Source organism: Hylobates moloch, unplaced genomic scaffold (genome assembly GCF_009828535.3).
Source record: "Hylobates moloch isolate HMO894 unplaced genomic scaffold, HMol_V3 SCAFFOLD_7, whole genome shotgun sequence".
Lineage (NCBI taxonomy): Eukaryota > Metazoa > Chordata > Mammalia > Primates > Hylobatidae > Hylobates > Hylobates moloch.
In genome coordinates, this window is record NW_026652282.1 from 116,931,692 (window position 1) to 116,950,239 (window position 18,548).

At 41.2% G+C, this 18,548-nt stretch overlaps 1 protein-coding gene across 3 annotated transcripts in view; it reads right to left on the reverse strand.

Moving 5' to 3' along the window:
* Positions 1-2,123: 2,123 nt before the first annotated feature.
* Positions 2,124-18,548, reverse strand: part of ARHGEF6 (Rac/Cdc42 guanine nucleotide exchange factor 6) — a 117,256-nt gene continuing 100,831 nt past the window's right edge. The window contains exons 13-22 of one of the 3 annotated variants that reach the window (XM_032757723.2): positions 17,231-17,317; positions 16,362-16,440; positions 15,217-15,362; positions 14,018-14,155; positions 12,422-12,442; positions 11,115-11,208; positions 9,499-9,588; positions 6,507-6,606; positions 3,966-4,020; positions 2,124-2,348 (exon numbers count right to left, since the gene is read on the reverse strand). In XM_032757723.2, the coding sequence (XP_032613614.1) occupies positions 2,208-2,348; positions 3,966-4,020; positions 6,507-6,606; positions 9,499-9,588; positions 11,115-11,208; positions 12,422-12,442; positions 14,018-14,155; positions 15,217-15,362; positions 16,362-16,440; positions 17,231-17,317 (951 nt within the window). In that variant the 3' untranslated portion in view covers positions 2,124-2,207. The remainder of the gene's footprint in view (positions 2,349-3,965; positions 4,021-6,506; positions 6,607-9,498; positions 9,589-11,114; positions 11,209-12,421; positions 12,443-14,017; positions 14,156-15,216; positions 15,363-16,361; positions 16,441-17,230; positions 17,318-18,548) is intronic. The other 2 variants (XM_032757724.2, XM_032757725.2) reach the window with 2 other exon arrangements.

Consider the following 18,548-nt stretch of genomic DNA (forward strand, 5'->3'; position numbering starts at 1 on the left):
TACCACTCAGCACAAGCTTCATTATCCAGAGTACCGAGGGCCCCCCATCAGAAGGGCCAAGTCCCCAAAACATGCATATGTACTCATCACTGTAAAATGAAGACCTTTCAATATTTTCAGCAATCAACTAAAGTATGCCATAATCACAAAAATGTTTCCTATAGATGCAGTTTGCACATTTATTGCAAGCCATTGACTAACCACAGAATGGGCAGATGTGAAGATCTGTGTTGATGTTGTTATTGGTGGTAGTAGTACTGATGTTTTTAATTTTTAAGTGAAGGATGTTATATCTAAATGGCTGTGCTAAAAAATAGAACAGCCATTCCTAGAAATTTCTTTACTCTTCAGCTTCCAAACACGGCTGTGTGTGGTTGGCTGATGTTGGACTGCAAGAATAGTCCATTTCCTGTGGATGGTGTAATTTCTGCTGTGCAGCAAGCAGACAACAGCCCTGTACCACGTAGCTATGGGACCTTGAGACTCTCAGTACCAAAAATAAAAAGGGCTCCTCAGCAAGCTGAGGGTTTCAAACTTCAAGTTTTGTTTTTTCAGAGACAGAGGTGTCTCTCTGTTACCCAGGTTGGAGTGCAGTGGTGTCATCACAGCTCACTGCAGCCTTGACCTCCTGGGCTCAAATGATCCTCCCACCTCAGCCTCCTGAGTAGCTGGGACCACAGGTGTGGGCCACCATGCCTGGCTTCAAGTTTGGTTTTTAAACAACATTTGCAAAACCCACATTTATAGGCATCCATCAAATATATTATAAAGGCAATTCTGATCAGCCCTTTGGCCTCAATTTCCAGTGACCTTCCCCATCTGGCCAAATTTCTCTTGTCTTTGGGGGAGGGAGGGGTGAGTGGCACTGAACCTTAGGCCAACTTTCAATGGTGCTGAATTTGGATGTGACTGTCTTCTAAACCTGGTTTCTCACGGTTCTAGTTTCTGGGATAAAGTGGATGGTGTGATTCAATGAGCAACTTGGGTTAATCAGTCCCGAGTAATCCAGCACACAGCTACTAGAGGGGCCCTTTTGTTCTGGATGTACAAATTGGACCAGAAGCATATTTCTGCAAATACTGCTTAGAGTCCCACCCAAAGAGGCCAATTAAAATTACAACTTCTCACAGCATATATGAGAGAGTAATAAAGTGAATGAAAGCTGTCTACTAGGGCACAGTATCTTCTTAATGCAGATTGTTTTGAAGGATAAAATGTCACAGTTTGAATATGCAACATACATAAAGTAACTGCTCACAGTCTACCTACATTTTTTTAAAAAGTAAGCAAAGCACATACATACTAGTTTACACACCACTTGGTACGGTTGGCTAAAAGCACTGGGGAAATAGAAAACTTACACACTAGGCAGAAGGTGAGGAAAAGAAACCTATCATGCAATGGGAAAAGGCGGTCAACTCTGCTACTAAAAGGGAGGATTGTCCAGTAGAATTTGCTGATGGATTTGGTGTTGGTGTGGGTGACCAGAGCTTCTGCCCCCCTGAGTTACAATTTACACGACACAAAAGGAATAAGGGTACTACAGTTTTCTTGGTCTTATAGACAACATAGGGCAGTAATTTTAAAACCTGTGATTGAGGGGAGGCATGTGATGGTCTAAGGAAGGGCAGCTGGATCATTGGGTAGATGTGTTTGTCTTTCATCCTACTCTAGCCATCGTCTGGAAGATTTATTTGCCTTCAGTAAATTAAGTACTAAGAGGCTTGTAGGTACAGGAAAGCACTGGAGGGAAAGTTGGGTTCACATTTAATAAGCCTTGGCCAGCTGCTTTGCAAGGGCAGCCAGCCCAAAGAATGTGACCTGAGGGCAATGGCTGTTGCAGAGGCACTGTGAACTGAAGGCAATCTGAAGACCTTTTAAGTAACTGGTCTGCCATCCCTTTCTCTTTCTTACTGAATGGAAAAGACTCTGGGGCCATTTCTACCACCCCTTCCTGCTTTTTCACCTGTTGGAAAAAAAAAAATGAACAACCAACCAATAACCAAACAACAGCATATGCCCAAGCGCGCACGTGCGCGCACACATACACGCACACAGAGGGGAGAGAGACAGAAGGGGGGGAGAGAGAGAGAGAGAGACTCAAACACAAAACAAAAGCCAAAGATGTGAGCAAACTGAGTCAAATCATTCAGCCGGATATTTCAAGATGCCCTGAAGGCACACTCCGCCCGGTGGCACAGTGATGGTTATGGAAGAATTGAGGTCTTGCTACTGGACTCGGCTCGAATACACTCATCTGTTTGCTTCAAAAGCCTCCGCACCAGCTTTTCTAGGTCCCTTCTTGACTTCAATTCTTCTTCCAGGCATTGCTTCATTCTTTTATTTTCCTATGATGGGGAAAGATTTGTTGATTACCAAACAGAGAGGGGCCCTTCCAAGGGCTCCTCCTGCTCATCCTCGGGGCAGCTTTCATCACTGACTCTCTTTCCTTCCTCAACCTTCCCTCCCTCAGCATCTATGACAAAGCAGCGTGTCGATTCTCCTGCCTGTCTCTGGGAAACCTTTTGGATTCTTCTTCCCTGCCCTGATCCTCTTCTAATTTAACTCGCTTTTCACTTAGTGTCACTTCTGTTTCAACCCAAGTGTCTATTAAGGGGACTCCTAAATATCTCTGGTACTGACCTCGTCTACTGAGAATCGGGTCCACAATCTTAACTGCCAGCCTGGTATTTTTTATTATTATTATTATTATTATTATTATTATTATCATTATTATTATTATTTTAAGAGATGGGATCTCACTCTATCACCAGGCTGGAGTGCAGTGACATGATCCTGGCTCACTGCAGCCTCAAACTCCCGGGCTTAAGTGATCCTCTCACGTACCTGAGATTACCTGGCAGCAGCTTGGTATTTCCACCTAGATATGTCACAAGCACCTTTAACTCATCAGGTCCTAAAGTGAACTCAGTATCTCTCTCAACACCCCAAACTTCTCCTCCTCCTGTGATTACTGATCTCCATGAAGGGGCACCACCATATGCAACTAGCCACCCTGGGAAGAAGCTTCATCTTTAATCCCTGGCTCTTTCTTAATCTCAAAATCATATTATCCTCGTCCATAAGTTCAAACTCTGCAATATGCCATCCTTTACATTAGTTTTCCTCCTCCCCAGCCTCATTACCCTGCCTCAGTTCAGGACTCTGACAGGTCTCACCCTGAGTTTTGTAAGAACCTCCTAAGTGGTCTTCTAGGCCCTGGTCTGTCTCCCCTCCCATGCATCCTTCACTCTGTCACCAGATACAGTCAGTCCTCACACACAAGGCACAGTGTGCATCACGGAGCACTGGACCACATCGGCAGAAAAGCCCACAAACCATGATGAATGGTTCTCTTTACACTTACACACTCATGAATGACTAGTCTTTTCTTTTTTTTTTTTTTTGAGACGGAGTCTTGCTCTGTCGCCCAGGCTGGAGTGCAGTGGCGCAATCTCGGCTCACTGCAAGCTCTGCCTCCCGGGTTCACGCCATTCTCCTGCCTCAGCCTCTCCGGGTAGCTGGGACTACAGGCGCCCACCACCACGCCCGGCTAATTTTTTGTATTTTTTAGTAGAGACGGGGTTTCACCGTGGTCTCGATCTCCTGACCTCGTGATCCGCCCGCCTCGGCCTCCCAAAGTGCTGGGATTACAAGCGTGAGCCACTGCGCCCGGCCGACTAGTCTTTTCTTAAAGTCTGTTTATGGATGTCAGAGAACAGGAAAGTTGTAACTAACTTTGGGACTCTATTGTGAACTACTACATAGAAATAAAAGCAAGCCTCGGAAATTTAAATTCAAGGCTACATGATAAAATCAACAAAACCTACCTTGATGACACAAGGAAAATAAAAATCCCCCCTCGCTATCTTGCTCCTAGGCCTTCCCTGAAAGCATGAGCAGTGTGAGGCAAGGAAAAGAGAATGGTTCTGTTACCCGAGAAAATGACTTTTATATTTTATTACCTGCTTCAGTTCTTTGACCTCGTCCTTCAAGGCGTAAACAGTATCAACAAGGCTCCTAGAACATAAAGATAAAATTCAGAGACAAATGGCTTGCACTGAGGTACTGTTAAAATACTTAACAATAAAAGCCACTTTATAAAAATACAGATCCCGAAAAACAGTGGACTTTCTAGCTGATTGGGAATGGTACTGCTCTAAATGGTTTCCATCTTCTTCATTTTGATGGAAGAACAACCACCACCACACATGCTTAGCTAAATGCAATGTCATTACACCTTTTCTATACTTCCCTCCTCCTTTTCTACTCACTTCCCAGCTTGGGTGAACAAAACACAAGAGACTAGGGCCCGTCACTAAGCTTTTCTTTTTCTAGCTTTGTTGAGGGATAATTGACAAAGCTGTGTACAATGTGATGTCTTGATATATGTATACATTGTGAAGTGGTTACCATAATCAAGCTAATTAACATATCCATCTCCTCACATAGTTACCTTTTGTATGTATGTGGTGGAAATCCACACTCTTAGCAAACTTCAAGTATACTCCATTGTAAACTATGCAGTCTTCCCTCCCTTGGTATCCATGGGGTATTGGTTCAAGGACCCCCATGGATACCAAAATCCACAGATGCTCAAGTCCTTAACATAAAATGGCATAGTATTTGCATATAAACAATGCACATCCTCCCATATATTTTAAATCATATCTAGATTACTTATCATACCTAATACAATGTAAATGCTATGTAAATATTTGTTATACCATATTACTTAGGAAAAAAACAATATGGTATAATACAGTGCATACATATATCAAGACATCACATTGTACACCTTTGTCAATTATCCCTCAACAAAGACGGAAAAAGAAAAACTTTATTAGGTATGAAAAAAATCTGTACTTGTTCAATACAGATGCAACCATCCATTTTTTCTGAATAATTTTTTGATCTGGGGTTGGTTGAATCCACAGATGCAGAGCCCACGCATGCAGAGGGCCAACTGTAGTCAACACGCTGTACATTAGTTCTCCAGAACTTATTCATCCTGCATACCTGAGATTTGGTACCCTTTGACCAGCATCTCCCCATTTCCTCTTTCCCCTCAGTCCCTAGAAACCGCCATTCTGCTCTCTGTTTTTAGGAGTTCGATGTTTTCAATTCCCGTCATAAGGTTTTGATTTCTCTAGCTTTGGGGCAGGAATGAACATCACCTATCATATAATGAAAGGTATCACAAGACTGCCTAGTCTACAATATCTGTGCTATGACATTGCCCTTCTCAGTTCTCTGACTGCACATGACACAAAGTCAGAGGCATTCTTTCTAGAATATCCCAACCATACGTTACCCAAAAAAGGATGAAGTACCCTGGCTGGGTTGCGGAACAGCCTTTTCCTCTCTGGGTCTCTCCCTGGACAAAGATTTTGGAGATCTAAGTTTTGGTTCTGATCCTGCCACTTACTAGTCCTCTGTTCTCCAGGAACCAGTTTCCTTCTAATCCTCTCTTGATCTTAGTTTCTTTACATGTAAGATGGGGATAATAGCACATTTTCTGAAAACCTCACAAAGTTGTAAAAATGAATATAGTTATAATAAGAATTAACTATCATTATTTATTGAGTGCTAGCCTTTATACTTATTTCACTTAACCTCACAACAACTCTGAAAGCATTACCATCATCCTTATTTTACAGATGAGGAAACTGAGGCACAGAGAGGTGAAGCAACTTGCCCCAGGTCACACAGCTAATGAGTAGCAGACGTGGGAGTTGAACCACACTGTTTTTTGCTTGAGCCCAAGTACTTAACCATTTTGCTGTATCACTTCACACACCAGATGTAAAATGCATTGACAATGCCAAGCACCTTGAAATATGCTGTCCTATGCAAATTTAGGCCTGACTTCAGAAATGACTCAAGTTTAGACAAATGAATTATTTGGCTACTTTGTGTTAATTTTATGAGCCAGAAGGTACTTAACCTGATTTTCCCCATTAGGTCACCCACACTACTGTGTAAAGGTAAGTCAGAGACATAATTTCCCTGAACTTCCTGTACCTCAGTTTCTTTATCTGTGAAAGTGGTGAGAGTAATGTTTATCTAACTGGATTGCTGTAGGATTTTAAATGATGTCGAATATGTGAAAGCACAGCTTCTGACTCAAAACATGTGAGTGGCATCTCTCTGGGCAAGGAAATTGGTTCTGTGGCTGGAATTCCCGGCCACTTCCTAAACTCATCCAGGGCACTGATGTTCCCACGTGCTCAGAAGCAGCTTACTGGATGGGGAGCTGGCTGCAGGGGCAGCTGCCAGCTGGAGCTGCCTTGGAGGGCTATGCCACCTCTGCCTTTCCTTCCTCCTTCCTTTTGTTAGTGGGTAGCCCTCTAAAGTCTCCCAAATGCATGCACAGCAATGCAGGCCGCATTCCCAGATAAGGAGGGGTTGTCCCTCATCATAGACTCTCTAGGAGGCCCCCGTCCTACCAGACCTTCTTGCCAGCCCCAAGAGAAACTAGGCAAGGTTTTGCCTGTTCTGCTCACTTTTCTTCCATGATGGTCTGGCCGTTGCTTCTGGTTTCTTCAATGATGAGTTTCTCTTCCTCAGGGAGCAGGACTTGTGGAATGGAATCTTTTCGAGTACCTACAAACAAAGGTTGCAAGAGGGAGGAGGAGGGAGAGTTACTAGTGAAGAGTAGAAATAGTGGGTGTTAGTTCTTTTCCATTATTGTTACAGAAGGGTCTTTGTTCATAGCATGTGGCTACATTACACCCAGAGGACAGTCACCCATCATTTGCTGACTAAATTTTCCTGACATGAGAAATTCTAAATGGCCAAATACACTGATTCAATCTTGCCGAGGTGGGAAGCATTTTGTATTCAGCAAAATAATGCAAAAGAGCCCTGTAATACCTGTCTACAACCAAGACCTCCATTCTTTCCTGTTTTGCCTCCTCCAGAGCAAAGAGCTGACCAGTGATCACTCTTCCCTGCAAATCTCCAGGGAAGGACACACTACATCCTATGCTACGGTGTTTTGTCATTGTAGTAAAAGGTTGACAGTAGCACTGCACTGAAACACAATGTGTTTAAAGGGCCTCAGAAGCATCATCACCCCCATTTGTTCTCTTTACAGTCTTATAGGGTAAGGTAGGTATGTCTCCTAAGACCATTTTCATCAAGGGTGGAGTAAGGTTTGGAGATTATCACATCATCAGCAAAGATGTAGGTGTCCTCTGCCCAGAATGTCTCCAGGCTCTGGGACAGAAGAGGTGACAGAACAGGCATGGGGGCACAACCAAACAGCTCTCCTGCACCTCCCTCACTCTGGATCCTTCCTCTCAGAGCTCAAGTGCTTAATCTTGGGTCTCTCTGAGCCACTGGCTTCCTCTCTTCTAGGCCAAGTTCCTTCAGAGGTGTGCACACTCACTGCCTTCACTTGACTACCTCCCCTTTCTAGAGGTGAGATGTGTCTCTGCCTTCTCCAGGGCCTAGCACTTTGTAGGTGCTTAATACAGGTGGCCCCCCATATCTGCATGTTTCACATCTGTGGATTCAACCAAATGCGCATTGAAAATATTCAGAAAAAATAAAAAACAATACAAATTTAAAACCCAAGGCAGTATAACAACTATTTACATAGCATTTACATTTATTAGGTATGATAAGCAATCTAGAGATGATTTAAAGTATATGGGAAGATATATGGAGGTGATAAGCAAATACTCCACCATTTTATATCAGGGACTTAAGCATCGTTAGATTTTGTTATCTCTGGGGGTCCTGGAGCCAATCGCCTGCAGATACCAACGGATGAATATAAGTGGAAAGCAAACTGACTGAATGACTGGCTGAATGCAGTAAGAGCCAAGGGCAGTCAGTTGAGAGAAACAGGGTTTCTGGTTAGAGAGGGATAGAAGACAGGAGGTCACCATGATGCTAAATGATCTGCTGTGTGACAAGCACAGTGCCAGACATCTTCCACATGTAAAAGGTTGGGTAGGGAGCGAGGGTGAAGATGTGTCTTTTTAAGCCAGAATATCTGGCTGCACTTCCCAGCTGCAGACCCATCCACTCTGTCAAATATAAAAATAGGTGGTGCGGGAGGAGATGAGGTCAGATTTTGTAGAAGGGATGCTTCTGGTATCTCTTTGTCCCCCTCTCTTCTCTAGTTCTCAGAACTAAAACTGCCCTCACTTTCCTCTCCTGGCTCCGTGAAACATGTTATCAGAGCTATTCATGCCCAAAGCCACAGCCAGGTTTTCTCTGTGAAGCAGAGTGTGACAGTCCTCTCTTCACGGCCAAATGTGTCAACTTTCACATTGAATGCCTTCTCTCTCTCTCTCTCTCTCTCCCTCCCTCCCTCTCTCTCTCTCTCTCCCTCCCTCTCTCTCTCTCTTTTATTTCTTTATTTTTGACAGTGTCTCACTCTGTCACCCAGGCTGGAGTGCAGTGGTGCAATCTTGGCTCACTGCAACCTCCGCCTCCCGGGTTCAAGAGATTCTCCTGCCTCAGCCTCCCAAGTAGCTGGGACTACAGGTGTGCGCCATCACACCCGGCTAACTTTTGTGTTTTTAGTAGAGACAGGGTTTTGCCATATTGCCCAGGCTGGTCTTGAACTCCTGGTCTCAAGGGATCTGCCTGCTTTGGCCTCCCAAAGTTCTGGATTACAGGTGTGAGCCATGGTGCCCAGTAGAATGCTTCTTTTATGTCAGTCTTAGAGATGCATTACTTTGAAAGAATATGTCAAGGCACCTAAGAAATCCCCTCCCACACTCAAATGATTAGTCACTGGATGTCCAAAATGGAGTACTATGGAGTATTCATTTCTTATGCAGGTGCAAAAACCTCACAAAAGGTATTCTGAATGTCTATAATAATGGGAGACAAAAGACATAATCAAAGTGACCTCTCTTTTAAAAAGCATAAAGATGAATCAGAAAATATTATCTCACTTTCAGTTTGTAACCTGAAAGTTGTTTGGGGAAATACCCTAACCTAATAGCTCCCTGATCAATTTTATACATTTTGGACAACCTCGGCTAAGCAGCTACATTTCCAGATTTTCAGAGCAACTTTGAAACCTGAGTTTGGTGAAGCATTGTTCGTTTAAATATGCAGCTGATCAAAGATAGTATTTTGACTTCCTTTCCAAATCTGCCTATAAGAAGAGATTAGCATCAGTTCACAGACACAGGAACTCTCTGGGCCCTTTAATTCCTAACTAGTGTTGGTGAAGGTATCTGTGTACTTCAAAGGAGAACAACTTTTAAAAAAAATTTCACTTCTATCACCTCCAACTCTTTTACTCTTGCATCTCTCTTTCTGGGTGAAAAACAACAGTGGGTAAACAAACCGCTTGGTAGCTAAAACCACCTTATCTGAAAGATGCAGTCCTGCACCACTCCTCTGCACCAAGTCACCTGCTTTCCACACCCTGCAACCCGTCCTGGTTGCTTTTCTCTTTTTCTAAAAGACACTAAACAGTAAAGAAGAAACGTCACTCACTAGAGAAAGTAGTTTGGGGGAACCTACTTGAGCCATGGCCTTGTTGAAAATTTGCGCTGGTGCAGTAGGCTTCGATCACTTTAAGGATCTGAGCATCCTCTTCCAGAGCAGCTGTACCTGTGAAATTTAATTCATCATGACTTTTCCCAGATATATGCTTTTGGACCCTCAAAATGATGCAGCACACTCCACTGCCTGGGACTGGCTTCTCTGACCAGTAGAGTGTGAAAGGCAGGGGAAAGAGCTGTCCAACGCTGGTGATGGAGAAGCGTGACAGCATCCTCATGGAGCTTTGGAGTCAGCCTCAGTGAGCTCAGCTTAGTGGAGGGCCTACTCCTGAAGCCCAGAGCTCTACATTGGGACCGGGGTGGGGGGGCGGTGTTTTGTCAGTGGTCTCAGTGAGGCCAAAATCACAGCACTGAGCTTGTTGCTAGCTTAGCTCTCATCGATATACCCCAGCCTTCCTCTCCTTTAACTTTCAAAGCTCACCTTTAGGAAGCTTTCCCTCATTAACCCCACCCAATTTTCTTTTTTTTTTTTTTTTTTTTTTTGAGATGGAGTCTTGCACTCTTTCCCAGGCTGGAGTGCAGTGGCGCAATCTCGGCTCACTGCAAGCTCCACCTCCCTGGTTCGCGCCATTCTCCTGCCTCAGCCTCCCGAGTTGCTGGGACTACAGGCACCCACCACCACGCCCAGCTAATTTTTTTTTGTATTTTTTTTTAGTAGAGAGGGGGTTTCACCATGTTAGCCAGGATGGTCTCGATCTCCTGACCTTGTGATCTGCCCACCTCGGCCTCCCAAAGTGCTAGGATTATAGGCGTGAGCCACCGTGCCCGGCCAACCCCACCCAATTTTCTAACCAGTTGGCATAGTCACTCATTTTCCCTTCTCCCTTCTCCTCTACTCCAAACTCATTCTTGCAATGGCTGGATGGCAGCACCCTGTGAACGTGCCAATGTGCATAACCAGGTGGGGGGTGGGGGGTGGGGCATGCCAAAGCTGAAGTGGAGCAAATATTTATCCAAACTATATTCCCAGCTGATACACACAATTCTGTCACCTCTTTGTGAGACATCACTTACTCCTTCACATGTGTCCCAAAGTACCTTGTGTCCCAAAATACCTTGTTCACAGCCTTATAGCCAAATATGTCCATATCGACTGGCTGACTGACTTTGCAGTCTGTCTCCAAACGAAATCATGTTTCTAGATGTGGGCAGGCTGATTCCCTGAGTAACTGAGAGCATCACTGAGCATGGGACTTCTGGAAGGACTTCAGCCTTCGGGTCTATTTAGTCTATCGCCCTGCAGAAAAATATCTCAAGTATCAGAAACTAAGAGGGAAAAAATGTATCCATAGGAAATGGGTCCCTTTAGAGGTTCTAAACCAGGTGAGGCCAAATACTCAACACGAAAATGATACAGATGACATCTGCCTAAGATGACATGAAGTGCAGCCGTAAGAAGCTTATTCAAATGTTTAAGAAGTGACCAAAGCTTTCCATGCATTCTTCTTTATATGTAAAAGACAATGTCAAGAAAAAATTGCTCCAATCATCTGCTTTCAAATAAATCGTCGCATAAAAGAAGATTCTCATGTTAATTTATCCATAAACAACTTTCAGAAAGTACAAAACACATACTTTTCCTAATCACATATTCCTCCTCCGATGGTTTTCTCTCAGTCTTCCTTTTATGAAGAAATTTCTTCATCGTTTTAGGGCTTTTGCTAGACTCCTGTGAGGACAGAGGTTTCTTAATGAATTAAAATTCTCCCTCAAAAACAAAAGTAAAAGCACGAATGAAACTAAGTAGAATTCCTCTCTCTTATTTTGACAGTCTCAGTTAGGAGTACATCAATGTTTAATTCTATGCACAATTAAAATGGTTCCAATAAACTCTAAAAGGTTAAATGAAACAGAGGCAAAGACATTATCCTCTCAATTTGCACAGAGGTGGGACTAAGAGTGGAGTGTGCCTACTGAAAATGTGGCAGATTCTCCAGGAGGCCAAATGGCTTTAGGGAACCATCTGCAGAGAAAGTAAGGGATGTCAACCCTAAAAACGTAACAGTATTCTTAATTTGGTTTACGTTCCCCACTGATACAGTTTTAGGGGAACTAAATAACCACTGTAACCACTAGTGTAGTATTGATCACTTTTCAAAGAGCTTCAAAGCTATTTAAATAATTCTGCCTTAGAAACAGTCCCACAAATAAGAATATAATTTCCATTTGTGAGACAGGAAAATTAAGGCAGAAAGACTAAGCCATTTTTCCACAGTCAGGGAGAAGAACCAAATGAAGGATTTCCTAAAAAATAATTTTGGGTTAGAAGTAACACACCCACAGCCAAACTTAACTATCCATATATAAAGCCATGTATTTAACTAGTAGACAAAATAAATGTACTGAATTTGTTTTTGCCATATGAGTAACCAGCAGGTCAAAAAATACTCATTGTCAATATCCTTAATCCTTTATCCAATAATCTGTAAACAGATTAGGACCTTAGACTTAGGAAAAAACTCTCATGATCACCTTATCCCAATTTTCCAAGAAATGTGTATACATGGAGCATGGATATTAATTATTAATAGTACCTTAAAATACAGGAAACAAATCATTTATTTCACTTAGCCACAGTACTTACACTTGAAAAAAAAGACAAGATACGAAAAACTCTCACATGACAAAAATAACAGGAAAAAAACAGAATTTTAAAAAAACACAGGAAAATGGGCATTTTAGGGCATTATGACATTTTTATATGTATTTCACACAAGCCTGCTTTTTGAACAAAGTACTTACATGTCAAAATTGCATCTTCATATTTTAGCCACCAATTATAACAAGGGACAAAACAAGCATAAGGGAAAGCTTCATTCATCAAAGGTTACAGCACAGCATTATGATGTCACTGTAAGCCAAAGATATTGTACTACCCTTACCTTTAAGATATAAGACATCCTCTAAAATGAATATGTAAAGAAAGAGAAGATGAGCGTGAGAGGTCGATGGTTATAATGACCAAATCCACTTATCAATAATTCTAAAACAACATTTGAAATGTTAGTGTTATCATAAATTACACAGAGGGAATATAATCACATTTCCCACATTAGTTTCAGATGCAATATTATCATGCAAAAGCCCGAGGAATACAGTTCTGTGCAGAATAACAAATGCTGAAAACAACTGAAATACATACTATCTTGTAGGAATATATTAATAACTCTCTTCCCCCAGCAGAAACGAAGTGATCATGCCTTAGTTTTAATAGATTAGTTTTGTGAAAGATTAAGTCAACTTTACTCTTCAAAGCTCACCTTAATTTGAATTTAATAACTGATAATTATAAAATATCCATCATTAAAAAGGGGGTCTAGGTAACTATGAAGTGGCACTCCTGGTTTACATAGTCAAAGAAGAAAATTGGATGATTGCAAGAATTGCAGGTAAATTTCCAAAGCAAATCTGTGGGACTGCTTCCTGACCAAATTCTATACAGAGTTACATAACAAAGATTCAGTTCGAGGGTTGTTTGTCCTATCATGTCAAGTTGAAAGGATCAAAAAATCCTCCAGTGTCCAAATATTGTCCTATTTTTACTGCACTTAGAGTTGGTAGCAACAATTAATCGAAACAAAAGCACGGTGGTTTCAATCAAAACACTCAAAATTGAGCTAAGTCTGCATCACTCATCAAAACACACGTTTGATATAGAAATATATGCTGCCTTTGCCCCATAATTCTAAGACTCATCTCATAACTGTCACAAACTTAATCTTCACTCAACAAGACCAATTTAAAGAACAGTTACTAATAAATGAGGATCATTTCTGAAATCTGAAATGATTTGAGACAGGTTAGGGATAAAGCCACTGTTTGGATGGAAAAGTAATACTCCACACAGTTACAGAAGCTAGTGAGTGACACTTCCTGACTGCAACTTCGAGAGAAAAAAAAATACATAAAACCTTTAAATCCCCACACTACCCAAATATTAAATGGCCTTTAAGGTTGTCTCTGAGAAGCCTCTTTTTAAAAGACACTCCTTTCACCAAATTCTTTTCTCATTCCAATTGCAACAAATATCACTTTTATAGTTTGGACTCATAGCTTGGTCCCGTAACACTTTACTAATTTGGTTCAAATTGATCAAAATGATCTCAAATGCTGAATTAGGTCTGCTTCATTGGCAACTCAACTACAATGAAGTGGCTCTTGTTTGAGATTTGTGTACATTATTAACAAATCTAAAGGATTATCATAATAATCATTAAGGTAAACCAGAAGCACTTCAGGAGGAGACTGGGAACACTCAGGCAGTGCACATAGATCCTGTAGATATTCAGTATATATTTGCAGATGGACAATGGGAAATGGGAAATTAAGAAATCAAACAAATCACTGAGTCTGGCAATTCAAGACTGACTCACATATACCACCTATCTTAAATTCTAGCACATTCCCACAGAACTATTTGTAATAAGCTACGAAATTAACTTGTCAGAAGCATTTTACACCATAGGTAGCAAAATTACCTCTTTATAACCTAGTGCTGCTGATGGTCTAAGTGGAGGTGCAGGTCGTAGACAACTTAAACTCCACGGTTTTATAATTTGAGGAGGCTCCAAGGGTCCTCGGGGCTGTCCGGTAGAGCTAAAAGACTGGGAAAATGTCTGATGAGATGTTGGCAATCTGCCATCTGAACCCGACCTTGTGCCACACAGTGAGAGAACAACAATAGCTTCACTGGATTAGCAAAGACAGCCATAGAAAGGGATAGACGGAAAAACAAAAGTCTCCAGTTTGAGAACTGGCTCTTTCCAGTCCAGATTATCAGGTCTCTAAGAAACAGCACAAAATTGACTCAACATTCCATGATCCTGTCCTCCCTTTCTCATCTGGAATTTAATTAATTTAATTTTCTTTCCTCTGTAAGGAAGGAAAATGGAGTAGCAGTCAACATTTGAGTTCAGTGATATGTTTGGCACTCTGGCAGGTGCTTAAATAGGTTATTTCATGAGAACAGCCTCAGACATAGACTCAGTCAAGGGAAGTAACTAACTAGTAATTGGCAAAGCAAGATTTGAACCCAGATCTGAAGCCAAAGCCCATATTCTTCCAACCACAACACACAGTCCTCAAAACTGGAATTTTGGTATCATAGGTTTATATGTTAACAAACAACACAGCATATCTTCCATCTCACTCAGCAAGTACAGTAAAATCTCATCAATTCAAATTCCAAAGTCTAAATTTGTGATAACTCAGAAGGAGACAATGCTAAAAGTTTACCTTTGAAGAAGGTTACTGAGCAAATGTGAGAGCATGAGTGAGATGACATGGAGGTGTTTAAGTACTTAGGGAGGTAAACTATTTGTTTCGACTTAGCCCATTGTTAGTAGGAGAATAACCATTGCTCATGGAAATAAGCCTTGCTTATCATTAAAATATTTTAGCAGGACTTCTGGTTAGAAATACTTTGCTAGCAGTTAGTTGGGGTATCTGAATACTGTCACACAGAACTGCACACTCTAAGTAAACCTTTTCATTAATTTGGATGGGCCTCATAATGAGAAATCAGAATGAGTGAGGTTTAACTGTACTTCAAAATCTACAAATATAGGCTGCCCAAAAGACTAAGGGTGTGCTCGCTGCTTTTTATAAGTAAGCCTCCAGCAGGCAGGAGTTGACGAAAGACTCAATAATTTCTGGACAGAACACATGGACTACTTACGGAATGAGCACTACATGATGACGATGAGGTTTTGGATAATGAACTGCAAGAAGTAGGTCCTCTGATGAGTCTGTTCAGCTGCTCCAACCATTCCTGGAAGTCCTGGTTGTTGTTACAATGGACCACAATTCTCTCCACTGTGTTACCTACATCCCCCAATTATGATCAATTTGAAAACAAAAGGCAAGAAAAAACTTGAGCTTGTCCCATTCATAAATACACTTCATGCAACTAAGACTTGGGTGTGTATTTTCAGGGGTTTTCATACCTATGGGATAACCCTGCTGAAATTTCTATATCAGAAACAGATAACCTGTGATTACAAAGTGAATAAATATTCATGTCTGATTTAGAAAACTGTCCTTGATTTTTACTGCTTACAGAAGCTTAAAAGTGGTGTAAAACTTCACCATAAATAAACTTGCAATCCAAAAACGTAAGCACATAGTCCATCTAGTTAAGTCTAAAGTGGGAATATTGTCCTGGTTCCCCCAGTATCAAAGTTGGAACAAGATCCAACTAAGACTGTTTACAACCTTTTGGCAAACACCAAACCTTAGGCTCCTTCTTGGGAAAGAAGAGGGTAAGGCCATGATCCCAGTCTTAGCCACTGTGCCATATCAGCACCAACATATAAATGACACAGACCTGGCAAAAGGGATCATAAGCTAAAATGTCAGGGAGCATTACTGAAGCCTGGCATTATGCTCAATTTGTGAAGAAAGTTTGATGGCTTTTCAGAACTTTTCAGAAATACAACCAAATCTTACTAACTCATGGGCTGATGATAAAATTGCTGATAAAAGTCCCTATCTTTGGCTCTTTTGCCACCAGGGAACAAACGACAGAGGGGAAGAAAATTGCATTTACATCAGTCCATTTCGTTATTCCTTAGCTCTCACAAGTAGCTCTTATGCAACAGAAGATTGAAACTAATGGCAAAGCCATGGCTTTTGAATGAGAGGAGACTTCTCTGTGCTATTGCTGTACCCTAATTATCCCAGGAAATGGAATATGCTTTGCCATGCCTGCATAAAATTTGCTCGTGGCCTATGTAACAGAAAATAATGGCATTTATTTATTAAATTCCCCTTCATTCCAAAAAGAATTGGAAGTAGTTACATGAGAAAGAGAAAATTACCTACCAGTGATTTCAAATGTGCAGTCATTCCCTTCAATTTCATCTAATCTAGTCACCACTGTTCCTGCTATTGGTATTTTTCCCTATTAGAAAAAGAACATTCTCATTAATTCTGCAGTTATACAGGTCTCTGTTTATTTCACTTAGATTTTCTGACCCTCTCAGCACTACAAAATTATGGCTAGACGTATTTCTCCAGTCTGTCAATAGAAAATATGTTTCCCCGCTCTAAATTTTAATCAGACAAAGAAAGCAAGGGGAAAATGTGGATTGTGTTTGGCTAACACACCCTAAACTATAAGATCAGGATTTACAAAGCAGTTTACTTTTCTAACACATTTTCATAAGAATCAGTAAAAAAAAAGTGAAGGCTCAGATGTTATGAAAATTATTAATTGCCAGGCCAAGATGTAACAGGCAATAGTAACTTATAATACTCTGTATCTTGGGAGCTGACTGAGGGATGTTTAATTTCCTAAGGAGTTTAATAACATGCTTCTTAGAAGCCTGAATCATATGCTGTGACTATAGTAAGACAAACATAGGAGCAGGTCCCAGCTTTATGTTTTCTCAGCAATAATGACACGGGCCTGTACGACACTGCTGCTAATTTATCTAGTTTCCATTTATGCATGCAAAACCTAGTGCATAACTAAAGCGGTGGATATATTCAAGATAAACTCATTATACTAATACAAAGGTCTTTGATCTAAGGAACATCTGCTCTTACAAGCTCTTTAATTACAATGAAGGGTCAGAACATTCTGGTTTTCCTGGCTTGAGCTTTTAATGCCATAGTGGAGATATTGCATCTGGATGGAAACCTGTTTTCATTAGGGGGTCTGCTATGTGTTTTATATGAAATTTACTAACCTGATAGATAAAGCCACTCATCCGAGGACTTGCAGATAACATTATCAGGACATTTGAAAATAACATAAGGTACCGCTCTTCTTTTTCCTGAGAGAGAATGAAAATAATACATGAAGAACAGAAATGGACATTTTATCTGTTGAGAATTTCTGGAATCACTGCCTTATAACATAGACCTTATATAAACAACTGAAACATTGACGGTAATTTTTTTTAAAAAAAACATACCCAACTTGAAAACACAAAACTAGTTGAATTTTACTTTGACATGGACATAAACCCACAGTTTATCTCTCTTCTCCTTGTACATAACAATTAAATACAAATAACCATGCTTGCTTTCCATGTATGAAAGCCTGAGAAGTCACCACAGTTTATGCAGCCAGTGAGATGTCCTAGACCTGGGCACAAAATAAGTCTCTAGGTTCACAAAATGAAAATATATTTTACTTTGAAAAAATGGCAAGATGAAGGGGTTTTCAGGTGATAAGAAATTTAGTATGCTCTAACATGTTTGTTAAAGTCGTATTCATAAAATTAGCTTTAGTCATTAAGAACAAGATAATTATTGGATTTATGTAAAATGTAAAAGTAGATACACTTTTTTTTTCTTGAGACGGAGTTTTGCTCTTGTTGCCCAGGATGGAGTGCAATGGCACGATCTTGGCTCACCACAACCTCTGCCTCCCGGGTTCAAGCGATTCTCCTGCCTCAGCCTCCCAAGTAGCTGGGATTACACGCATGTGCCACCACTCCCGGCTAATTTTGTATTTTTAGTAGAGATGGGGTTTCTCCATGTTGGTCAGGGTGGTCTCAAACTCCCGACTTCAGGTGATCCGCCCGCCTCGGCCTCCCATACACTTTTTTAATGGCACTGAGGAAACCTTGAAACATAAGGGCTGCTGTGAGCCCCTTCAACAGATATGCAATTAGTATACGCAAAAATTACGTTTGCCTTCCATGCCCAGCCATCTTAGCTACAATTATCCTTATGCCTGTCTCCATCTCCTTCCTTCCATTTGAGAAGAGCAACCCTTCCAGGCTAACTATTCTAACAAGTGCTCTACATTCTCTCACATCTTTGTTTCACTTAGTTTTCCTCTACAGACATCTCCTCTTCTTCTCCCAGAATCCTCTTCTGTTTTACTAGCTTTTCCTCTTTTTCTTTAACATATGTACACCTCCTATCCTAACAGACCTTGGCTTGCCCCCATGTGGCTCTTTATGCATAATATCCCATTTCTTGACATTTTATTGCCAAGTTACTTGCTGCCTTCATTTTCTCCGCATTGATCCATCCCTAACTGCATCCCCATTG